Source organism: Mobula birostris, chromosome 8, assembly GCF_030028105.1.
Source record: "Mobula birostris isolate sMobBir1 chromosome 8, sMobBir1.hap1, whole genome shotgun sequence".
Classification (NCBI taxonomy): domain Eukaryota; kingdom Metazoa; phylum Chordata; class Chondrichthyes; order Myliobatiformes; family Myliobatidae; genus Mobula; species Mobula birostris.
In genome coordinates, this window is record NC_092377.1 from 36,595,782 (window position 1) to 36,621,730 (window position 25,949).

At 40.4% G+C, this 25,949-nt stretch overlaps 2 protein-coding genes across 7 annotated transcripts in view; one reads left to right on the top strand and one right to left on the bottom strand.

The window, feature by feature from the left end:
* The window catches only part of LOC140201237 (pleckstrin homology domain-containing family H member 2-like), a 140,226-nt gene extending 128,751 nt beyond the window's left edge, over positions 1–11,475 (bottom strand). The window contains exons 1-2 of the mRNA XM_072265007.1: positions 11,285–11,475; positions 6,606–6,776 (exon numbers count right to left, since the gene is read on the bottom strand). Of these exons, the coding sequence (XP_072121108.1) occupies positions 6,606–6,728 (123 nt within the window). The 5' untranslated portion in view covers positions 6,729–6,776; positions 11,285–11,475. The remainder of the gene's footprint in view (positions 1–6,605; positions 6,777–11,284) is intronic.
* Positions 11,476–11,653: 178 nt separating this feature from the next.
* Positions 11,654–25,949, top strand: part of LOC140201238 (tRNA (32-2'-O)-methyltransferase regulator THADA-like) — a 424,035-nt gene continuing 409,739 nt past the window's right edge. For all 6 annotated transcript variants that reach the window (XM_072265008.1, XM_072265009.1, XM_072265010.1 and 3 more), the window contains exons 1-6: positions 11,654–11,987; positions 13,275–13,369; positions 16,061–16,191; positions 23,540–23,688; positions 24,324–24,356; positions 25,405–25,453. In XM_072265008.1, the coding sequence (XP_072121109.1) occupies positions 11,912–11,987; positions 13,275–13,369; positions 16,061–16,191; positions 23,540–23,688; positions 24,324–24,356; positions 25,405–25,453 (533 nt within the window). In that variant the 5' untranslated portion in view covers positions 11,654–11,911. The remainder of the gene's footprint in view (positions 11,988–13,274; positions 13,370–16,060; positions 16,192–23,539; positions 23,689–24,323; positions 24,357–25,404; positions 25,454–25,949) is intronic.

Here is a 25,949-nt window from a genome sequence, read left to right on the forward strand (position 1 = left end):
TAAGGAAATCTTTCTCAGAGTCGTAATGAGATCCAGTGTCTTTCCTCATGGTCTTGGGAATGGTATGGATATGGTGGGGGGAACAGGAGCAATACCTTTAGCTCCATGCCTTCTTCCACCAAGTCCATAACAACCATCAACCACTCTCTACATTAATACCAATCTCCCTACATTCCATCTTCAACTCTCCCTTGGTTCTACTGTTCCCCTGCACACCAGGGGCAATCTGCCTACAGACCTCAATATCTTTGGCATGTGGGACGAAACCCATGTGGTCACAGGGAGAACATGCAGACTCCAAACAACACCCGAGATCACATCTGTAACTGGGTCTCTGGGATTGTGATGTAGTGTCTCTTCCAGTTGTACTATTGTGCTACTGTATGAGCAGTTCTTTGTGCTGACTCATGTTTGGTAATGCATGAATTAAGTTATGTGGGTATTTCATTCACCATCTGCTATTATTTCTTACAATCAGTGCTATTTCAATCACATTCAACTATTCTGTCATTCCTCTGAACTTCAGTATCATATACCCGATCAGCTAAGAATTGTGTAGCACAGAAAGGAACCCTTCAGTCATATATATGCTGGCCATTTTGCCCATACACACCAATCTCATTTCTGTGTATTAGATCCATATTCTTCTATGCCTTGTCTATGCAAGTGCCTTGTCAAAATGTCCCTTAAACCTAGTGATTGTGCTTGATTCCACCATTTTGTGTAAAAAGAAACTCCTCAAATCCCCTTTAAAATTCCTTCCCCTCACCTTAAACCTATGCCTTTTTGTTTTTGATTTCCCTACGATGGGGAAAAAGAGGTTCCATCTATCCTACGTAACCTCTTACAATGTTATGTACCTCTAGTAGGTCACCCCTCAGCCCCTGTTATTCTGAAAAAACAAACCCAAAATTTCCGTTCACTCCCCATTACTAAAGGAACAATCCAAGTGAATGAGCACTGCCATCTCTCCAGCACTACCACATCCTTCCGAAAGTATGCAACCAAAACTACACATAATATTCCAGGAGCAATGCAGCCAGTGTTTTGTAAAATTGCAATGTAACATCCAAACTCTTATAGTCTGTGCCCTGACCTATGAAGACAAGTATACAATACGCTTTATTCAATACCCTATCCACCTGCGTTAACATTTTCAGGAAGTTGGACCCAAGGTCCCTCTGTTCATCAACATTCCTTAGCACCCTATCAGTTCTTGTAGGTGCCCAACTATCATTTGACTTCCCAAAATGCATCACCTTGCAATTATCTTGATTAAATTCTAACTGTCAATGCTTTGCCTACTTTCTCTTTAACCCATATCCTGCTGCAGCCTTAGACATTTTCCTCATTTTCCACAGCTCCTCTAGGCCGGTGCCTCCACTGCCAATGGTTCCAATCCCACTCCTGCCTGTCTCCAGACTGTGACCTCTCACACTGCCGCAGGGTCCCACTGCTCCTCCTCCCCCATTCACACCTCTGAGCCCATCACCTTCTCCCTCCCCATTTCCCCTAACCCCTCCAACTCTCCAACATCCCTAACTCCTCCAAACCTCTACCCGCCCCTGATCCCAGCACCAATCTCTGCCACAGCTTTAATCTCCCCTCCCTGAGGTGGAAGGTTCTGCCCTCAGCAGGGGCCTTGGCAAGGGGTAAGGGGGAGCCAGGGTGAGGAATTGAAGAAAAGGGAAGGAGGAGGAAAAAATTACCTGAAGTTAGAGAAACTGATGTTCGTACCATTAGATTGGAGACTACTCAGACAGAATATGAGGTGTTGATCCTCTGACGAGAGTGACCTCACCATTGCAGTAGGTGAGGCCATGGACTGACATGTTGAAATGGGAACAGGATTTGGAATTAAAATGGTTGGGCACCAAGAAATCCTGCCTGTGGTGGATGGAGCAAAGGTGCTCGACACCTTCAAGTGCCTTCATGGAGGTGCTGAAACTGCGCCATCTTACCTCTTCTCTTCTTCTCACCTCCCCTTGATGCCCCTCCTCCTTCCCTTTCTCCCATGGTCCACTCTCCTCTCCCATCAGATTTCTTCTTCTCCAGCCTCTTATCTTTTCTATCTAACTCTCAGCTTCTCAGTTTCCGCTCGCCTGGCTTCACCTATCACCCTCCAGATTGTACTCCTTCCCCTTCCCCCCACCTTCGTATTCTGGCTTCTTCCCTTTTCCTTTCCAGTCCTGATGAAAGGAAGGTCTCACCCAAAACATTGACTGTTTATTCCTTTCCATCAATACTGCTTGACCTGCTGAGTTGCTCCAGCATTTTGTGTGTCGTAAATGGCAAATGAATTTCAGTAGAGATAAGAGTGTGAGTATCCACGTTACTGTGGGAAGTAACAAACACAAGACACTCCATATCCTGGAATACGGGGCAACAAACAATCGGCTGGGGGTGGGGGGGGGGGTGCGGGGTGGAAGGAAATTGTTGATATTCCGCATCAAAACCCTGAATCCGGATTCAGGAGTAGCGAAGTATTCACACCTTGATGAAAAACATTTCATTTGGCTGAGAGAAATAGAAGAATGTTGTGCACCAGGAAAAAAGAATCAATTGAAGCAGCAGTTTGTGTAGAAAGCAAACAAAGCATTGTGCCAGACAATTGAGAAAAAATCTTATGTTAAATAAATTGAGTACAGTGAATAGTCCAACCGTACATCCCTGTCGTGCGAGGTGGAAACAGGTAAAGGTGGCTTACAGCACTCTGGTGAAGCAGCACAGGCCAATCCCCTACGCAGTGGATATTATGGGCTACAGAAGCACTGATGAACTCCAACCATACCATTGATTTTGGGGGCGGTGGAGACAAGGAGCTCAGCACCCAAGAAGAAGAGCAACTGTGAAGAGTTATGGTCTCCATATTTTAAACAGGAGAAAATACAGGAGAAGGTGCAAAATGATTTGTTAGTTACAGGCTGAAAGATTGAATAGAGTGGATTGTTTTGACTTGAAAAGAGAAGACAGGGTGGATTTCTTTTTGGTGTTTGATATGTGGTATGAAATGGATTGATATGGTAGACCTGCAGAAATTATTTCCATGCGAGTGAAACTAAGATATAAATATAAAATGAATATTACTAAATCCAGTCATGAATTCCAGAGAAACTATGATATCCAGAGACTAGCTGGAACTCACACAAAGTAACAGTTGAGGAGACTTAAATAACCACACAAAAAAAAATAAACTTTACAAGCACAACAAGCAATCAGAAGGCAAACTGCAAATTTTTAGAAAACTGCAGATGCTATTTTTCTTAAATAAAAGATGGAGAAACTCTGCCGTTCAGCGAGTATTTCAGATCAAAATCTCTTCATAAGAACTGCTTGTAGTCCTTGATTGCAAAAGGATTTAAGTACAAGAGCAAAAATGTTTTGTTGTCATCTTATAGGCAACTGTGCACAACAGCATCTTGCCACCTCTGGTAATAAGATCATCGTCAGCTACAGATAATCAGCTGAAGGAACTCAGTTGGTCAACCAGCAGTTCCTGATGCAGGGCTTTGACCAGATATGTTGACAAATCCTTCTCCTCACACAGATGCTGAGTGACTTCAGCAGATTGTTTGTTAGTCAGGATTCAAGCATCTGCAGCCTTTTATCTCTCACCTTTTGCCACATCAGATCCAAGGGTCATTTTCTTGTTCTGTCATGATTTGTGGGTCAACAAATTGAGCTACACAACATTACTTTTAATTTTGCACTGTATTTTATTGAAGTTCCTGAGTGGAATGAACTAGCTGTGAATTAGATCAGCTTCGTTCATCACTTATCACAAAAAAATAAAAAAAGTCACATTCCGCATTTTGGATGAATGTAAAGGAGGAGGTGTGGCTCTGTCGATAAAAAGTGAAATCAAATCATTAGAAAGAGGTGACATAGGGATGGAAGGTGCTGTATCTCTGTGGATACAGCTAAAGAACTGCTGGAGTAAAACGACCCTGATGGGAGTTACGTACATACACCCAAACAGCAGTAAGGATGTGGTCTGCAAATTATAGTGGGATATAGAAAATGCAAGCCAAAAGGGCAATGTTAGAATTGTCATGGGGATTTCCATTTGCAGGTAGATTGGGAAAATCAGGTTGGTGCTGGATCCCAAGAGGGGCCATTTCTAGAATGTTGGTTGAGATAGCATTTCAGAATAGCTTGTGGTTGAGACCAGCAGGGGATCAGCTATTCTGGATTTGATGTTGTGAAATGAACTGGAATTGATTAGAGAGCTTAAGGTAAAAGAACCATTAGTGGAAAGTGATCATAATATGATCAAATTCACCCTGAAATTTAAGAAGGAGAAGTCAAAGTCAGCTGTATCAGTATTAAAGTGGAGTAAAGTGAATTACAGAGGCATGAAAGAGGATTTGGCCAGAATTGATTGGAAAAGAACACTGGCAGGGGTGATGACAGAGCAGCAATAGCTGCAATTTCTGGAAGCAATTTGGAAGGCACAGGATATATAAATCCCAAAGAGGAAAGGTATTCTAAAGGTAAGATAACTGTGACTAACCAGAGAAGTCAAAGCCAACATAAAAGACAAAGAGAGGGCATATATCAGAGCAAAAATTAGTGGGAAGTTAGAGGATTGGGAGGCTTTTAGAAACCAACAGGAGGCAACTAAAGAAGTCATTAAGGTAGTAAACATGGAATATGAAAGTAAGCTAGCCAATAACATTAAAGAGGATACCAAAGGTTTCTTCAGACACATGAAATGTAAAAGAGGGGCGAGAGTGGCTATCGGACTAGTGGAAAATGATGCTGGAAAGGTAGTGATGGGGGACAAGGAAGTGGCAGATGAACTGAATAAGTATATTCTATCAGTCTTCACTGTGGAAGACACTGGCAGTATGCAGGAAATTCGAGAGGGTCAGGGACCAGAAGTGTGTGAAGTTACCATTACAATGGAGAAGGTTCTTGGGATTGAATGGTCTGAAGATAGACAAGTCACTTGGACCAGATGATGCACACCCCAAGGTTCTGAAAGAGGTGGCTGAAGAGATTGTTGAGGTATTAGTAGTGATCTTTTAAGAATCAGTGGATTCTGGCATGGTTCCTGAGGACAGGAAAATGCAAACGTCACGGAGAGAGGCAAAAGAATGTAAGTTATAGGCCAGTTAGTCTGAGAGTGGTTGGAGTCATTTGTTAAGGCTGGGTTTCATGGTACTTGGAGGTACATGATAAAATAGGCTGTAGTCAGCATGGCTTCCTCAAGGGAAAATCTTGCTTAGTAACTGTTGGAATTCTTTGAAGAAATAACAGGCAAGATAGACAAAGGAGAATTGGTGGATGTTGTGTACTTAGATTTTCAGAAAGCTACTGACAAGGTGTCACTCGTGATGCTGCTTAACAATTTAAGACCCCATGGTATTATAGGAAAGATACTAGCATGGATAAAGCATTGGCTGATTGGCAGGAGGCAAAGAGTGGGAATAAAGGGAGCCCTTTCTGACTGGCTGTCGGTAACAAATGGTGTTCCACAGGTATCTGTGTTGGGCCGCTTCGCTTTACATTATATGTCAATGATTTGGATGATGGAATTGATGGCTTTGTTGCAAAGTTTGTGGAGGATACAAAGATAGATGGAGGGGCAAGTAGTTAAAGGAAGAAGATCTATCAAGTAGTTAAAGGAAGAAGAAAGGCTACAGAAGAATTTGCACTACTGAAGGATTAGGAGAATGGACAAAAAAGTGGCAGATGGAATACAGTGTCTGAAAGTGTATGGTTATCCACTTTGGTAGAAGAAATAAAAGTGAAGACTATTTTCTAAACGGAGAGTTAATTCAAAAATCTGAGGTGCAAAGGGACGTGGGAGTCCTTGTGCTGAATTCCCTAAAGGTTAATTTTGCAGGTTGAGTCTGTGGTGAGGAAGGCAAATACAGGACTAGATTATAAATGGATGTAATGTTGAGGCTTTATAAAGCACTGGTGAGGCTTCACTTGGAGTACTGCGAGCAGGTTTGGGCCCAGTATTTAACAAAAGATGTGCTGACGCTGGAGGTTCTTTGTCATATGAAGAGCGTTTGATGGCTCTAGGCCTGCATTGACCATAATTCAGAAGAATGAGGGGTGACCTCCTTGAAACCTATGAATGTTGAAAGGTGTTGATAGAGTGGATATAGAGAGGATGTTTCCTATGATTGGGGAGTCTAAGACTAGAGTATACAGCCTCAGAATAGAGGGGTGTTCTTTTAGAATGGAAATGAGAAAGAATTTCTTTTGCCAGAGTGGTGAATCTGTGGAATTATTTGCCACAGGTAACTGTGGAGGCCAAGTCTTTATGTATATTTAAGGCAGAGGTTGATAGATTCTAGATTGGTCAGGGTATCGAGGGATAAGGGAAGAAGGCAGGAGACTGGGGCTGAGAGGGAACTTGGATCAGTTGTGATGAAATGGTGGAGCAGACTCAAAGTGCCAAACGGCCCAATTCTGCTTCTTCAACTTATAGCCTTATGATCTTATAAAATACTGAATATTCTCTATATATCTTGAGATAGCAAGACTGTTTGCAAAACATAACTGGTATTTTAGTTCAGGCCGTATATTTTCCTTTCCCACCCACACCTCATCGAAAACTCCCATTCTAATTGATCATATTTACTTGCCTTCTCTGCAAGCAGCTCTCGGATTTTACTGGCCTGCACGCGAAACTTCAGCATCTGTGACTCAAGAGTCATGCACCGCTCTTTCCAGTCTATACTCCCAGCCACTTCGGAACACTCGGCCATGGTCAATTTTATTCTTGTTTGAAGCTGGATGTGCTGTTGTCCAATATTCTAAAAACAAATGTGAAATTGCAGAGATAAATGAATAACTCCAAAATTCAATGGCAGTAAGGTCGATTGGTAACAATGCAGCTCAGCCTAGGATTGAAGCACAGCATTGTGATCTAGTTTATTTCTTTACAGCATCATCCTTTACAAATAGCACAGGTACAGTACACAAATTGATTGTTAAATTCTTTGAGAAGGCTTGCATTGAACATCCACAAGTTTGTTGGTTTATAAACACAATATGGAAGGAACAGATTACATATAAGAAAATGGATTGCACAGGCTTAGTAAGTTTTATGGGTAAAGGAAACACCAATTTTAAGGACAAAATTCTGCCACAACATTAAGACTCTTTTACCTATAAATTAAATTGGATACCACTGATTTCTTAAACACTGCTACATGACGAAAGGCTTCCCTTGCCCAGAGAAAGGAAAATTGTGAGTTCTTCTGTGTCACTGAAAATCACTGACACTGTCCAGAGCAGGGGTTCCCAACCTGTGGATCATGGGCCGCTTGCTTAATGGTTTTGATCTCTGGCATAAAAAAGGTTGGGAACCCCTGGTTTAGAGTGATTTATCATTCTGTGTTTCATTCAAGTTTAGTGTCATTCCTGCAGGTGATGATGTCAACCATCTGCAATGCAGTAGATTATAATGGGCAAAATTAGACCCTGTGGTCACACGTTTTATTTGCGTCCATTAGAACCATCTTCATACTTTATATTAATTCATCATACATTAAGGATTTGCAGGTATATGGGAGACGTAATAAAGCACCACCGAAATGGAAATACTTGGTAGTTTTACTTAAGTACAAGTATTATTAAAAAGTATCAACTTTATGGGTGGCAGGGTGGAGATACGTCTCTACCAAAGGAGGTGCAAGGCATTTCTTCCCTCCACTAGCCTGAAAGTTCAAAGTTTAAAGTACAAAGTACATCTATTATCAAAGTATTAATACATTATACAACTTTGAGATTCATCTCCTAACAGGCAGCCACTAAAACAAAGAAACCCCAAAGAAGCCAGATATAAAAAAGACCGTCAAACACCAGATGTGCAGAGAGACAAAAAACACATCATGCAAACAATAACTGCAAGCAAATAGTGTTCTGAACTGAAGTCTGCAAAGAGAGTCCCATAGTTCAGCACAGAGCCAAGTTGTGGAGCAGTGAAATGAAACCGCCCATCCCTCAACTCAAGCCCCGACACCCTGAAGCTTTCAATCTGGCCCAGCGCCTAAACTGATGTCCAAACATAGGTTTCAATCACCTTCATGCACTCTGAGTCCAGGATTCCACTGTCTTGACTGGGCCTGTACCCGACCTTTTCAATTCGGCCCTGCGCTAAATCTCCATCCAAACATCAGGCTCAGTCGCCCCGATCTGCTCTGGTGCCTGGGACTCCACTGTCTCGATTTGACCCTGTGTTTAAAGTCTCTGTCCAAACATCGGGTTCAGTCGCTTTGGTATGCTCTGGTGCCCAGACCTCACTGCCTCGATTCAGCCTTCAGCACAGTGCTTGAATTGACGGAGCCTCAGGAATTCCTTGCTCTTGGTGACGGGCCGCCATCTCGCCTTGCCTCAGCTCTGCTACAACAAATTTCCTCAAAGTCCAAAGGGAAGTTACAGACTATTAGCCTGCGATGATTGTTTGTCACAAAAAGTGAGAGTAACAAAGTATTTAGTTGTTTTCCTTGTTTTGTTAGCTACCAGCCAGAAGTCACTGAGGTTCACCAGTGCCATCTTAAACCAGAATCAAGGAAACTCTTGGGCAAGGTGTAACCCCCCCCCCCCCGGGGTCAGGGTCACGTGAAGCCATGGGAGCGGCAGCTGGATGGTCAGATGAGCAGCCAGTGCATATCACAAATCCTGGTCATGTGACCAGTGATGCCAGGCAGACAATCTCTGAAGAGTATTGACATTGGCTGGGGTCACCCACCTTGTAACGACACTGCCCGGAAGGCGGCAATGGCAAACTACTTCTGTAGAAAAAACTGTCAAGAGCAACCATGGTCACCTACGTCATGTGACATGGCACATAATGATGATGCTCATCTTTATAAAATAGTGACTATCAATTTTGTATGCATGATCAATTAAATTTAACCTATCCCTATAAGCATGCTTCCCAAACAAAAAAGCATCATTTATGAAAAGATACCAAGAAGCACTTATATTAAATGCTAACTTGTGCAAGCAGTCCAGTCTGACAGACATTTTCAAATACTTAGAATTCCTTCAAACCACTAAGATTGTTTATAACTAGGCAAACATTGTAATCAAGAAAGTGGTGTAATTACTTTACATTGGAAAACCTTACAATATATAAAATCTGCATGCAGATTATAGTTGGTGTATTTTCAGATCAACAATATTTGGCAATTTTTAAAAGTGAGCTTAAGCAATCTGAAAGCAATTGTACCGGAGTATTAGAAAGCTTGACTTTCCAGAGATATTGCCTAGACTGCAGTTTTTATTTGCTTTTTGAATATGGGTAAGTCTATTAAAATAAAATATTGAACAAGATTTTGGCTTCAGGTAATCCTAGACCTAAGACCACCATGTGGCAAAGAACCATATCTTTATCCAGAAAACAAGTAGCATTTTATTCTGTACAAAAATATGTTAATGAAGATTATATATAAATCTTAAAAAATGTATTAAGAACATGAAGGATGAATTCTGTTATTCATTTCAAAAATAAGCACACTGCATTTATGAATAATCGAACAAAAATTCAAGTGTATGTGATTATCAAACATTTGTTCCAAGAATCTAAATTTCATTTATAACTGCTTTTGCTAAGTTTTGTCTGAGAGAGATACAATGGTGTGTTATCCTGGACCATTTCAAAAGGCTGTTAAGAATTTAGTTAACTATCACATTTAGGGCTGACTGGATAGCGATGACAGCTTTTCTTCCCTTAGGGTGAATGAACGAATGCTTTGGATTTTATTTTTTGAATAATATACTTATATCTAAAATAACCTTTTCAAATGGTGGCAATCTAGGGCAAAAGAGATAAATAGTGAAATCTGTATTAAGTTCAGATTCAGCACTATTATTCTTTTGCGGTCTCTTGCCCAGTTGTTTTAAGACATCCCAATGTGCCTTGCAGCCAGGTCAGTACACACTTTGGATGTAGAAAGACTGCTGCAACATGGGAAACATGACAACGAATTTGTACACAGGAATCTTCCACGATCAAACAGCTTGATTATGGTTTAAGTCCACTGCCGGGTTGTGCTGAGTGAGGAATATTTGTAGTCAGGGAATATAGCAAATACCTAGAACAAAAATGACTTAGCAAGATATTTATTTTAGTAAAATAATACAACATTGTTAATATAGGATTGACTGAGATAAATATCAGAAGCTCGGAATTACTAACTGGTCGTAGAATTCAATTACAGGGGTTGAAACACTGCAAACTGATTGATAGTAATTTAACTCCAGCAGTCATACACATGTCCTACAACGACCAGGACTACATATGTTACACTTCTTTAGCGAACAGCTTATTGCTGTTATTGTTGGTAATATGTTAAATTGTCTCTTTAAGATCCCTAAAGCTCAGGAATGAACTTTTTTTTAATGTGAATGTAAGGTTGTGTTCTCCGTGAACAGACCAACTTAGAATTAAAAAAAACACATATCTAAAAAATTTATTTAATATACATTTGTCAATTTATAGAAGAGTATAGATTTCCAGGACGTTGATTAATGCCTTCATTTTATTCACATCTATTTGACCATAATAATATTAAAGCCGAATAATTTTTAAGCAATAAACTGCTGGTTCACTCTGGTTAGAATATGCTTGCATCTTTTAATCGTATAAAATTCGCAAAAGACCACTTGTTTGAAAATGTTGGAAACATTTGTTTTGGCTGTTTTAAGATGATCATTTATATTATATTGCCTGAGTTATGTTCAAACGTCCACACAATTTCCTTTCCAACAACTCTATCTTACCAAGGAATAAAATAAATCCACAATCCAATTAAAAAGAGCAGATCTCTTCTACTTCAACTAATCGGTACTTCATCTGAAAACGAAAACGTAATTGACGTACGGTCATGCACACATTGAAATGACTTTGGTTAAAGTAAATTTAATTTCTTCAACAAAGAAACAATCTGTTTTATTTTACAAATATTTTTATAAACAAACTTCGCAAAAGATACTGTACTACTGAAATGAAAAGTATTCGTTGACCCAAGCCATTTATAAAAACTCTACTCATGCCATAAGATAAACTTCAGACTTTCCTCTAAATATTTTACTTGTTGGGAATAGACAGTTACTTGAATCAACCTTTTAAAACAATGCAACAGTGTCCACTAGGTTAGTGGGAACTCCCAAATTATGCCTCAAACGCATCTTTTCCACACTACTACTGAATGACATCACTTGCAAAAAATACCCCGGTGGGCTCGCTAAGCCTCTCATGATCAAAATTCAGCATCTCCGTTTCTGACATCCACAGGCAAAAAAAAACCCCTACCTGATCAAACGCTCCATTCCCTGCGTTAAAATTGTGACACAATCGGATAAGGGGAAAATCCCAGGCAAGCACTTAATGCGGAATGATCCGCTGCCTCCCGTCCTGTCGCCCTCTCCATCACTGCGCCGCTAACTTTCCCACACTCCGCTGTCAGCGCGCTCGGAATCCTCAGTATCCATCTGGCCAGGAACTCCCCGGGACAACCTTCCAGGATTGACGTTGGCCTCAGCCAATTGTCCGGCGACAAGCGCTTGCGCCCCCACGTTAACCAATAGCTGAACGACGAAGGGGCGGTGCCGTGTCGAGGTGGAGTTTGCGGAGGATTCGTACGACGCGAAGGCGGAATTGACGTTGGCGTGAAATGTTGCAAAGATGGCAGCGTGGTTTGTGCTAGCAACCGGTGAAAGGGGTCTGTGCTTTAAACAGCATTGGTGCTACTGAATTGGGTTCTTAATCATTATATAGGCACCCGTATGCACTGATATATTTCTTTATCCCACAACATTTCTGCTTTAATTGAATTTATCGCCTAGGTGATAACTGGCGTGAAATCCAGTTCTGGTTCAAAACTCTCATAAACAAGTTTCACTGTTTTTCTACCAACAATTCAAAACGATCTGGGCAGGGATGGTTGTCAAGAAGAAGAAACAAATCGACGTTGGTCGGATTATTCTGGATGATCAAAAACTTGCAAGTTTGAGATGTAAGTAAACACGTGTATTACAATTCTGTCGCAAGGTAAAGGCGTTAACAACGATTTGTACAGCTTTCTAACTTATCTGCATGTTTTAAAATGAAATAGATTAATTGGATTTAGAATATGTTTGGTTCATAAACACAAAGATTTGTATTTATATTGAAATGCCATTTTTGGCATGCATTTTGCGAGAACACTGTGATTGGATAAAGGACTAACAATCTGTTTTTGATGATGACTTTGACCAAGTAATCAGGAGATACAAAACATTGTAGATGTTGGGATCGAGAGCAACAAACAAAAAACTGGAAGAACTCTCTCAGTCTAGATGAAGCTTCTGAACCCGAAATGTCAGCTGTCCATTTCCCTCCACAGTCTGACCTTTCGAATTCATACAGCTCTTTGTTTGTTGCCCAAGAAATCAGGATGCAGGTATCATTTACAACATAAGAGTCAGACGTAGACCAGCACAGACAAGAGATGATCTAGCTTGACATTTGATGGCAGAGCTTTGAATTGATCCTCGTGTTTCTACTCTGCAGACTTTTGACTTTGTTACATATTTGCAATTAATCATATAGAATTATGTGCCTTTCATTTACTGTTCAATCAATATTTCAAGAGGACTCGAATATAAAAGCAAGGATGTAATGCTGAGTCTTTATAACACATTGGACAGACCACAAATGGTGTATTGTGGGCAGTTTTGGTCTGCATATCTAGGACAGATTGCTGATACTGGAGATGGTCCAGAGGAAGTTTATGACGGGTCCCCGAGAATATAGGGCTAATGTATGAAGAGTGTTTGATAGCTCTGGGCCTGCACTCACTAGGGTTTAGAAGGATGGGAGGGGGTGTGATCTCATTAAAACTCACTGGATATTGAAAGGCCTGAACAGGGTGGATGTGGAGAGAATACTTCCAGTTGTTGGAGTGTCAGGATTAGAGGGCACAGCCTCTGAATGGAAGGATGTTGCTTTAGAGTAGAGATGAGGAGGAATTTCTTTAGTCAGAGGGTGGTGAATCTCTGGAATTCATTCCCAAAGTCAGCTGTGGAGGCAAAATCATTGTGTATATTAAAGTGGAGATTGGTAGGTTCTCGATTAGTTAAGGCATCAAAGGTTATGGGAAGGAGTTGTGAGATTGGGGTTGAGAGAGTATGATAAATCAATCATGATCAAAATGTGATCATCTTAATGGGCCAGATGTCCTCATTCTGCTTCTATATCTTATGGTCTTAGAAGAACTCATTAAATTCCTTTTCCTGAATTATATTTCACTACCTTTGGCCAGATATAGCATCTTATGCGGAGAACAATCTTGCAAAGCTTTTGCTGGAGTGTGTGGAACTCATGGATGGAATCCAACAGCTGCATTTACTGAAGAAGGTACAATCTTATTTGCTTCATTTGTGTTCCTAAACAGCTTGTTCTTTTTTAACAGTGATAAAATGGTAACTCTTTTTCTAACCTTTTTTGTGGCTGTACTTTGAAACAACTACTTTTGCATTAAAAACCTTCAAATGTAAAAGCAAGTATGCTGTTTGCATAATTGGTAAGTTGGTTAGCACTTATGTGTCTCAAAGGACAATGGGTGATGACGATCATCATCACAAGTCTGGGTGGAAGGTATGGAGATCCTGAGATGCCCAGTCATCGAGATCCCCCTCTCGGCCTCACCAGCGTTGTCCAAAGGAAAGCTTCTGAAGCATATGTTTGGCACCAGCTTGGCTGCCGGAGCTGCCAGAAGGATGTTCAATGATGTCTGGCCGCCTTAGGGGCTTCACTCCAGATCTACTGTCTGGGTTTACTCCGTAGCCTTTGTCTCTCCCAAGGCTGCCCACAAGGCCGTGGGGCTACTTACCCACTGGTAAGTTACGACCATATAAATGAATCACCCAGTGCATGTTTTAACTCAAAACAATAAATGAAATACTTACTGGAGTTTTTTTTTTAGGAAAATGCTAATTGTAAAATCTTAACTTTCAAGAGTTTGCACTTTTTTTTTGAGTAGCAAGTGTGTGTGTGTCAGGAGTATTTACCAGAACTATATTAGAAGTTAGCAATCCATTTAATTATGGTTGTTGTGCATTTTTTCTCAAGTTTTGATCTTTTGAGTCAAAATGTAATCAAAAATTCCTAAGGTCGACTACCATTTCTATAAATTACATTGCAAGTATGTACATTGATCTGATACAGTGGATTCTGGTTAATTAGGCCATTGGTTAATTGGGGCAGCTGCTTATTTAGGAGATCCCACTTCTGGTGCAATCTCCAAGTGGCTACCCATTTTAATTCCACTTCCCATTCCTATTCCGATATGTCTAACCATGGCCTCCTCTACTGCCACGATGAGTCCACACTCAGGTTGGAGGAACAACACCTTATATTCTGACTGGGTAGCCTCCAACCTGATGGCACGAACATAGGTTTCTCGAACTTCCGGCAATGGCCCTCCCCCCTACTGTTCATCACCATTTCCCATCTTCTTTTCGCACTCCCACCTTATCTCCTTGCCTGCCCTTCACCACCCTCTGGTACTGCTCTTCCCATTTCTTTCTTCCATGGACTTCTGTCCTCTCCTATCAGACTACCCCTGCTCCAGCTCTGTATCTCTTTCACCAGTCAACTTCCCAGTTCTTCATTCCTTCCCCACCTGGTTTCACCTATCACCTTGTGTTTCCCTCGCCCCCCCCACCCCACCTTTTAAACCTACCCCTCATTATCTTTAATCCAGTCCTGCGGAAGAATCTCAGCCCAAAACATCCACTGTACTTTTTTCCATAGATGTTACCTGACCTGCTGTGTTCCTCCAGCATTTTGTGTTTGTTGCTTGGATTTCCATCATCTGCAGATTTTCTCTTGTTTGGGGGTGAAAATGAAATGAGTTCACTACTTCAACAAGTTAGAAACTATGAAGAATTTGAAGATATCAGCAATTGTATTGGAGGATGCATTTGCCATAAGCATTGTATGAAGGCAGTCCATTATCTGCGCCAAGTGTCTGCACTGATTTTGTTCATTTACAGTCAATCAAAAAGAAAACGGTGTACACTGATGAATTCCTCAATTGAACTAATTTTATAATGTTGTAGTGGTATTGATAGTGTTCTAATTTGCTCTGTATTTCATTTAAATACATAATTTGTTGCTCAGTTAAATATTATTTTGTCTTTATACCTTTTTTACCTATTTGCATGAAACTGTGGCTAATTTGGGCAGCTGCTTAATTGGACCAAAATGTGCTGGTCCTGATATGTACCAATTAACCAGAATTCACTGTAATTAGTCACTTTCCATTTTTGTGATGTTTTAAAATATGCAGTCACACATTTTAGCTTTTATTATTTCTCCTATTCTCACTGATAAACATAACAAGCTACTTTTACCATTGTATCGTGATGTTGTATTATCACAAATATCACAAAGATAAACATCTGAAATATATGAGCTGCGTCAAATTGGTAAATGGGATTAGGAAGGAATAATTGAAAAGCAAAAAAAAAAATGTTGGAAATCCTGAAATTAAAAAAATGTACTGAAAATAATCTGCAAATTAGAGAAAATCTGCAGATGACGTAAACCCGAACATCACACACAAAATGCTGGAGGAACTCGGCAGGCTAGGCAGCATCTGGAAAAAAGTACAGCATTTTCCTCCAGCATTTTGTGTGTGTTGCTCTGAAAATAATCTGCTGGTAAGGTGGCATATGAGGAAAGAGAAACAGTTAACATTTACAGTCTATAACCCTTAATCAAAATGAGAAAAAATGAGAGCACTTGTATTCTCACTTTTCTCATTTTAATGTAGGACCATTTCTATTCACATATGCTGTTTGTCCTGAATTAGTTCATTTCAGTAACTTATTTGTTTGGGGTTTACAAGATAAATGTCAGTCTTCAACTACTTTTTGTTAAGATATTAATTAGTTTGATGGCTTTTGCAATTGAAAAAATGTTAATTGTGATGGAACCATGTTTTATTTCATTGTCCTCACTAGCGATTGTTTTCAATGTTGTTGAAATTTACTTTTCTAATTTTGTAAAATCTATGATGTTTGCATTTAAAACTTTTTTCAGATTGGTTCTTTGTTACAAAAGCTGGACAGAGACTCTCTTCAGAATTCACAAACGGACACCTGTATTAAAATACTGGTTGACATTTATTGGGATCTGGAATCAAAAAGCCCTTTGAAAAGAGCAACTGCAAGGTAATTCATAGTTTTTTTTGGACAATATTTTGTATGATCTGCTTGTTCGATATCTATGTAAAAATGCACAACTAGATGTGGGATAAACCCAACATGTGGGATTTTCAACTCCAATGAAATTATTTTATTAAATGTTGTGACTTTCTATTTATTGAGCTGGGTCCTACTGTTAACTCTACTTTGTTGGATTCTTGCTCCATCTGACCCCTCCATGTGTCTTGTTTATTCCTGATATTCTTAATATTCGTACATTGAACATTTACCACAGACTCTCACATTCAATATTTTCTCATAACTACGCCATCTGGTCACATCTTTATATTTCACAAATTTACCAATTGAATTCCAGTTTCACCTGGAGCCATCATATACTGGACTTAATATGATAGCAAAAAGATTCTGATTTTAAAAATCTGTTTCACTCTTTTACACATTTTCTTTCAATATCTGCTGCTTGTTTCTGAACTTGACCACATTTTACATGGTGATTTCACTTTTCATAAGAACATTTATTTGACATGAGCATCATCTCTAGGAGAGGAAAAGTTCAAGAGCTGGATAAACAGTTTCTGAAAATGGAAATCAATGGAGTTGTTATTGTAAACAACTCTGAAGCCTTTAATCAGATTTGTATTCAAATGCTAGAAGAAATTCAGAAACAAGCTGTTGAATTTACACCACTGACATGATGATGTGTGTCATCTATTTAAATTTTTTTGTTGTTAAACTGAGATTTTTTTCCCTGTCTGAGTTAATTGAATCTCATCGTGATTCCCGTTCCAAATGTTCACTTTATTGTGAAGGTAAGTAACTTAGCAATTCATAGACCAGGTGGCCATCTTAACGAGAAACGTGAAGTATGATCATCGCTTGATGATATAGGCCGTATGTCAGGAGCTGTGGTTGCTGTTCTATTGTAGCTATTGACATCATCTTCCATAAAATATCACTGTTTGCTAATGGAGAAATGGGTACTACTGGATGTGCATAAATATTTGGGGAGCACCACTGTTGAAGACACTACAGTATGATGGAAGTTCCAGGTGTCAGCGATCATGAAGTAGGAAGTTACCATAAAGAGAGGGAAGGTTCTTGGGAAACTGAAAAGTCTGAAGATAGGTAAGACACCTGGACCAGATAGCATACACCCCAGGATTATGAAGGAGATGGCTGAAGAGAATATAGAAACATTAGTAATGATTTGTTAAGAATTACCGGACTCTGGAATGTATCTGGAAAATTGCAAATGTCACTCCACGCTTCAAGACGGGAGAGAGGCAGAAAGGAAGGGAGAAAGGACACTAGGCCAGTTAGTGTGACCTGGATGTCTAGAAAGATGAGTCGAATGTTAAGGATGAGGTTTTAGGGTACCTGGAGGCACATGATAAAATAGGCTGTCATCAGTATGGTTTCCTCAAGGCAAAATCTCATCAGACAAATCTGTTGGAATTCTTTGAGAAGTAACAAGGCAGGAGAGACAAAGATTCAGTTGATATTGTGTGCTTGGATTTTCAGAAAGCCTTTGACAAGGTACCACATGAGGCTATAAGCCCATGGTATTACAATAAAGATTCAAGCATGGATAAAGCAGTGGCTGATTGGGAGGAGGCTAAGAGTGGGAATAAAGAGAGTCTTTTCTGGTTGGCTGCCCTGACTAGCGGTGTTCCACAGGAGTCTGGTTGGGACCGATTCTTTTTACATTATATGTCAGTGACTTGGATGATGGAATTGATGGCTTTGTTGCAAATTTTGCAGATGATACGAAGATGGGTGGAGGGGGAGGTAGTTTTGAGGAAGTGGAGAAGCTACAGAAGAACTTACATAAGTTAGGAGAATGAGCAAAGTGGCTGATGGAATACAGTGTCAGGAAGTGTATGGTTATGCACTTCAGTAGAAGAAACAAAAGGGTTGAATATTTTCAAAATGGAGAGAAAATACAAAATCAAGCAACACACATCAAAGTTGCTGGTGAATGCAGCAGGCCAGGCAGCATCTCTAGGAAGAGGTACAGTCGACGTTTCAGGTCGAGACCCTTCGTCAGGACTAACTGAAGGAAGAGTGAGTAAGAGATTTGAAAGTGGGAGGGGGAGGGGGAGATCCAAAATGATAGGAGAAGACAGGAGGGGGAGAGATGGAGCCAAGAGCTGGACAAGTGACTGGCAAAGGGGATATGAGAGGATCATGGGACAGGAGGCTTAGGGAGAAGGAAAAGGGTGGGGGGGAACCCAGAGGATGGGCAAGGGGTATATTCAGAGGGACAGAGGGAGAAAAAGGAGAGTGAGAGAAAGAATGTGTGTATAAAAATCAGTAACAGATGGGGTACGAGGGGGAGGTGGGGCATTAGCGGAAGTTAGAGAAGTCGATGTTCATGCCATCAGGTTGGAGGCTACCCAGACGGAATATAAGGTGTTGTTTCTCCAACTTGAGTGTGGTTTCATCTTTACAGTAGAGGAGGCCGTGGATAGACATGTCAGAATGGGAATGGGATGTGGAATTAAAATGTGTGGCCACCGGGAGATCCTGCTTTCTCTGGTGGACAGAGCGTAGGTGTTCAGCATCTCCCAGTGGCCACACATTTTAATTCCACATCCCATGAACATCGACTTCTCTAACTTCCGCTAATGCCCTACCTCCCCCTCGTACCCCATCTGTTATTTAATTTTATACACATATTCTTTCTCTCACTCTCCTTTTTCTCCCTCTGTCCCTCTGACTATACCCCTTGCCCATCCTCTGGGTTCCCCCCCAGCCCCTTGTCTTTCTTCCCGGACCTCCTGTCCCATGATCCTCTCGTATCCCCTTTGCCAATCACCCCTGTCCAGCTCTTGGCTCCATCCCTCCCCCTCCTGTCTTCTCCTATCATTTTGGATCTCCCCCTCCCCCTCCCACTTTCAAATCTCTTACTAACTCTTCCTTCAGTTAGTCCTGACGAAGGGTCTCGACCTGAAACGTCGACTGTACCTCTTCCTAGAGATGCTGCCTGGCCTGCTGCATTCACCAGCAACTTTGATGTGCATTGCTTGAATTTCCAGCATCTGCAGAATTCCTGTTGTTTGCATTTTCAGAAAATACAAAAAATTGAGATACAAAGGGACTTGGGAGCCTTTGTGCAGAATTTCCTAAAGGTTCATAGCAGTTGAGTCTGTGGTGATGAAGGCAAATGCAATTTTAGCATTCATTTCAAGAGGACTAGAAAATAAAAACAAGGATGTAATGTTGAGACTTTATCAAGTATTGGTGAGACCTTACTTGGATATTGTGAGCAGTTTTTAGCCTTTATCTTGGAAAGGATGTGCTGTAACCGGAGAGTGTTCAATGGAGGTTCATGAAAATTATTCCAGAATTGAATGGCTTGTCAGATGAAGTGTTTGATGGCTCTGGGGCCTGTACTCATTAGAATTCAGAAGAGTGAGGGGTGACCTCATTGAAACCTATCAAATGGTGAAAGACCTAGATGGAGTGGATGTAGAGAGGATCTACGGTGGGAAAGTCTACGACCAGAGGATACAACCTCAGAATAGAATGGCATCCTTTTACAATGGAGATGAGGAGGAATTTCTTTAGCCAGAAAGTAGTGAATCTGTGGAATTTTTTGTCACAGGCAGCTGTGGAAGTCAAGTCTTTATGTATATTTAAGGCAGAGGTTGATAGATTCTTGATTGGTTTGGGCATGAAGGGATATGGGGAGAAGGCAGGAGACTGGGGCTGAGAGGAAAGTTTAGATTAGCCATGATGAAATGGCGGAGCAGACTTGATGGGCTAAATGGCCTAATTCTGCTCTCATATCTTGTGGTCTTATAGCTGGAAATTTTACGTTAATTGTACTATTTGAAGGAACGGTGATTAAGATGATACTCAAACTTATAATGCCTCAATGTTATCAGATATCTTGAGTTGTGAATAAAATTTTTAATTTATAAATTAAAATTATAACATTTTTGACTAAACTTGTTGGAGATAGCCTGTTGTAGAGTTGTGACAGTTGAATTATTGGGAAGCATTACTTAAATTATGTTCAAGCTTTGGGCCAAAAATATACCAGTGAGATGTCCCTTAGTAAGTAATATAACTTTATCATTGTTTCTAACCATGTGGAATTTCAATTTTCCTTTGCATTTGAAATGTTTAGATTTTGATAAGAGGTTATCAACTACTTCAGTAGGAACATCATCCTATGGCGTTTGATGCCTTTAATGTAGTAAAAGATCCCATAGTAGGTCACAGGAGAATAATAAAGATGGTGCTGGTGGAAAAATGAAGACACTTTGCTTACAAATCCCTGAATATGCTTCCATTGGCAGCCTGTAATTTCCCTTTAAGTAATGTACTTTTGAACCATCTTAATGAACTAATGATTTCACAGTCTTCTGAAGGATTAGGAAGACTTTACAAGATTGCAGGTACTGCACCTTGAAGCAGATGAAGCACCATTGCCATGGCTGTAAGAGAGGGAGGAGGGGAGGACTCCAAGCCAGATTAAAACACCGGGGTTGAAGCTTCATCGACTAAGTCTAACCATTCGGCTGTCCTCCTGCTACCTGCAACCAGGCAGTGGCTAAACAGCAAAGCTCCAGAAGTAAGGACAATGAAGAAGTGGACACAGGAGGCAGAGGAGTGGCGATGAGATTACTTTGAGTTGGTGAACTGGACCTTGTTCAAGGACTCATCAGAGGATCTGAACAAATACACCATGGTTGTCATCGCAGGTATAGCTGAGGGTGTTTCCACAAAATAATTCAGAATTGTCCCCAACCAGAAGCAATGGGTGAACCATGAGATCTGCGATCTGCTGAGGGCCAGAACAGTGGTGGTCATGTCTGGCAATCAAGTAGTATAAAAGAGGTCCAGGTATGATCTCTGGACAGCTATCCCACATTCGAAGTGGCAGTTACAGACCAAAGCTGAATCAACAGCTCGAGCAGTGCCTGGATGCCATCATCTCCTACAAAATGAAACCAAGCGACATAGATGATGACAAAGTTTCGCGCCTAGATTATCTCACTGCCTTTTATGCTTGCTTTGACCATGAAAACATGAAAGCACCTTCATGAACTCCCGCAGCCTCTGAGGCTACTGTGATCTCAGTCTCTGAAGCCAATGTGAGCGTATCCTTCAGGAGCCACAAAATGCATCTGACCCAGATGGGAAACCTGGCCAAGTACTAATGACCTGTGCTGATCGACTGGCTGGAATGTTCACTGAGATCTTTAATCTCTTGGTGTGGCAGTCTGAGATACCCAGCTGCTTCAAGTGGGCTTCGATTATCTCGGTGCCTAAGGAAAACATGGTAACCTGCCTGAATGACTATCATCCAGCAGCGCTTACATCCACTGTGACGAAGTGCTTTGAGAGGTTGTTAATGAAATATATCCTCTCCTGTCTGAGAATTGACTTGGATTCGCTCCACTTTTCCTTCTGTAAGAACAGGTCCACAGCAGATGCCCTTTAATTGTCTCTTCATTCAACCATGGAACATCTGGAGAGCTAAGATCCATACATCAGGATGATCTTTGTTGCCTTCAGCTCAGCATTTAATACTATCATCCCCTCAAAACTAATCAATAAGCTACAAGACCTAGGCCTCAATATCTTCTTGTACAACTGGATCCTCGATTTCCTCACCTGCAGACTCCAGTCAGTTTGGATTGGCAACACCTTCTGTTTGTCCCACCCCCGTTAGGGAGGAGGGTATGTTGAATCCACGTCAGGACTACCATACTCAAAGAACAGTTACTTTCCCCACCTCTACCTCTAACCTACCCCTCCACCACTACTTTATCACTTCCAGTCAGTGACCTTATGTCATACTCCTGTGCCTAAGATCACTTTATGGACATATAATCAATCTATGTCTATAAACTATCTTATGTATTTATATTTTTGTGGTTTTTTTTTTATTGTTTTTGTTTGTACTGCATTGGATCTGGAGTAATACAGTAATTATTTTGTTCGCTTTTATACTTGTGTATTGGAACTGACATGAAACAATCTTGAATCTTGAACTTATGGTAGGAACTCAAAGCATTAGGTTTGGTTTTCCCAATAGTTAATTTACAAAGCTCTGTGTCAGATAAGCAATTTAGAAGTTGTGAAAGGATTTGGTGAGGTAGAACTGCATTTTACTAGTTTCTGTGAATACTGATGCTGTGATTTGGTATGAGATTCCCAAGAATCAAGTAGTTGAGAAGTGGGGCTGTCCGGCTGAGTGACGGCTAGTGCAAGGCCAGATGCTTGGAGGTACTTGGGTGGGGGGTGGTAACTGGGCACAAGAAGAGCTACCGTTACAGGGAACTCTCTGGCCATGACAAGTGCGGATTATAAAAAGGCTAGGCAATCGGTTTCAAGGGGGTTGAGGAATCGTTGGAGAGGATTGGTGTGGTCAACCTGTCTCAGAGGTTACATCTCTCATTTAGATGAGAGAGACTTTGGTACTGTGCAGAGTGGAAACCAAATTCAAGGATTCAAATGTGGAGTTGTGGGAAAGAGGAGTACAGATTTGAGCGATGGCCCAATGAATTTGATGAAAGTGAAATAAGCGTTTGGGTGTATTGCATAAGGATGGAATAGTCACATGTTGACCTTTTGAGGCAAGATGTAATACCAGGATACTTTATGGTGAATGGGATAGTTTTGTTGTCAGTAACTTAGTAGAAATAGAAGAGTGGAAGTATTATGGGGCTTCTGGCAAAGGTTGGATAGGGCATGAGAAGAAACAGGAGAAAGAGTGGTGAAAAATAAGCTAAGGTCTGGGAACAAGTGGGAATAGGACAGTTGATGGATGTTCTCACAAAGAAGTCTATAAGATCTCAGTATATTGGAGAAAGAGTGAAGGAGAGACATTTAAGAAGTTGCTGCCTGTCTTTGCATTCCAGTAGGTCTCTAGAACTGTAGGCATATTTGGCAGGTAAGCAGGGCAGAGGGTAATTAAACTGGTTGGCATTTATATTGATTCATATTTGCACCCTTCGAGGTGAGAGAACGGTTTATATCAGAGTGGTGGTCACACATGTAAGTATGGTTGGAAGGGAGAAGGGAGGTTTGAATGCAGAGCAACATAAAGATATGGTCAGGCAAGCCTTAAATATTCTGGCTCAGAAGTATTTTCATTTCCTAAAATTCAACTGTTTAGCCTGCTAATGCATTAAGCATAATTTGAGATAAATCTGTTGCATGTCTGAATTATATATTCCACTTGTTAAATTGCATCTGTAGTATGGTGGCTCCCACATAAAGTGTCTCCAGTACTGTATTTAAATATTTAAAAATGAAATTCACCCACACTGAGATGCTTATTTTTAATGTATTTGCACAAAAGCTTCATTCAGATACATAACTCGTTCTTTTGCAGTACACTGGGCTGTGTTCCTGAAAACCTGCAGGAAGAAGTGGTTAGCTGCCTTGTCCATTGCCTGAGGAAAGAACTGTTGACAGTGGATAAAACCCATACCAGGAAGACAACTGACTCCATTGCAGCCTGCATGGAGAATTTTAGCTTGGGTAAATATGGGCAAGGGTGTGAGCTTGAATAATTTTATATTAAGCCCTTTCTACATGGTGTGCTTCACAGTCCATCATTTTCCAACATCTTTTATTGTTCTGGAGTGAATGGTATGTGGCTCCTTCACATTGCCACTACCTTACAGCCGAAAGGAAGGTTTAATGTAAATGCTTTTTGCTGGATTTTTGTTTAAAAGTATCTAAATTTTGTTCTCCTGTCTCTCATTCTCATTTTAGCCCTGCTTCAAATATTTATCCTCTGTTAAAATTGTATTAGTTTTGAATTCAATCACTCACTTTGATGCTTCAATAACCTGTATAAAGGAATTTTCTTAACTTGCCTTTTAATCTTTTGATGATAGTTTTAAATTAGTTACCCCATTATCGACAGTTTCTCCGACACCAGTAAGCAATATTTTTTATTTTGGTACCAGATAGTACTTAATTTTAACCAAATAGGGCTGTTTAAAAACAGAACTACAGGAGGAGTAGTGGATTATAAATTTTGCATGCTACCAATCAGATATTCAGGACAAGAGAAGCGAGGAAACTGGATGAGATTTGATGTTTTCCTTTTCTAATTGTGATGCATTTTTAACAAAGTAATTGCTCCTAATTTGGTTTTGTGTTTGCAGGTGAAAAATGCATGCAGGTCCTTTATCTGGAGGGTAAGTTCTACTTTAATTTTTTGAGCATGCCTTTTTTTGTTGTTATTATTCAACTGAAATCTCGACTAAGCAGTAGCTTTCTTTCATTAAGTGCAACACTGGTGTGAATTTTAATTTCCATATCAAATGCATTAATCTGGTTATATTTGTCATTGTTTGTATGATAACAAATCTAAAAGCTGAGAAACCCCACTTTGAGGTTTAACTAAAATTCAGAATTATCCTTCTGCAGGCTTAATGCAGAGTAGGGGGTCCTTTGCCTTTTGTAGGTTTTGCCACATTGAGCCACCTCGTTTCAAAGTATAGTTGCTTCACTTGTTGCCTGCTTTTTGCTTGAAAAGCTTGTGACTAATATTGTCCGAAAAGCATGTTGACTCACAGACCAACAGGGGGCCAGGTTGTTTTCAAAAGTGACCAAAAAGAGTCATTATGAATCCTTAAACAAGTGAATTGAGGAATGTTTTTATTTAAGGAAGGATATAGATCATGTGCAGGCAGAAGAGAATAGGTTTCATTAGCTTAATTAGTTTGGGCTTGTTCCTGTGCTGTACTGTTCTAATATGTATGTAAACTGGCAAGGAGAAGCTTTAAGCATATTTTTAATCTTTGTGTTTGTTAAATAAAGTAATGAAGATGTGCATTGCATTGACTCAAAGTCATGAAAGCTAACTTCTTCCAGAAGTCCAGAAATAAGACTATAAGATATAGGAGCAGAATTCAACTATTTGACCCATTGAGTCTGCTGCACCATTTCATCATGGCTGATCCAATTTTCCTCTCTGCCCCAGTCTCCTGCCTTCTCCCGTATCCCTTCATGCCCTGACCAATCAAGAATTTATCAACCTCTGCCTTAAACATACATAAAGACTTGGCCTCCGCAGCTGCCCGAGGCAAAGAATCTCACAGGTTCACCACTCTCTTCCTCATCTCTGTTCTAAGAGGACACCCCTCTATCTGAGGCTGTGTTCTCAGAATCTGACTGACTTAGGTTAGCTTGGAGGTTGAAATAACTTGTGAAATTGCAGCAATAACTTTTTCTTCTTATTAGTTCTTCAGTTTCTGCATGCAGCAGTTCTGGATTTCAAGCTGCAGAATAAGTGAGTATTTTCCCAATTTTAACATTGCGTGTTGTGTTTATCAGTAAAGTTATTTTAAACACCACATAGGTTGTAATTCTGAGAGTTAAAAGTGTTCTATGATTTTGGGATTGTAAGGTTACAGAACTGGTTGATAAAGTACTTACTACTCTTGTATTAAGATATTTTCTTTAAATGCTAACCATTCAACTGTGTGAAGAACTTCTGTATGTTTCAAGCTAATAGTCCAGATGTAATTTCTAAAAATTACTGTAACATTCTTGTACATTGCTGTGGGCTGGGTGAATATTAGGTATTTAGATAAATGCATATAGGAAATTAAGATTGTAGTTCAGATTATGAGGACAGAAGAGTCATAGAGCAGTGCAGCATGGATTCAGACCCTGCAGAGGAATGAGTCCAAGTGATTATGATGTCCCTTTGGTTTCCTGCATTCAGCCCATAGCCCTCTAAGCCCTGCCTCTCCATGCACTTGACCAAGTACTGCTTAAATGAT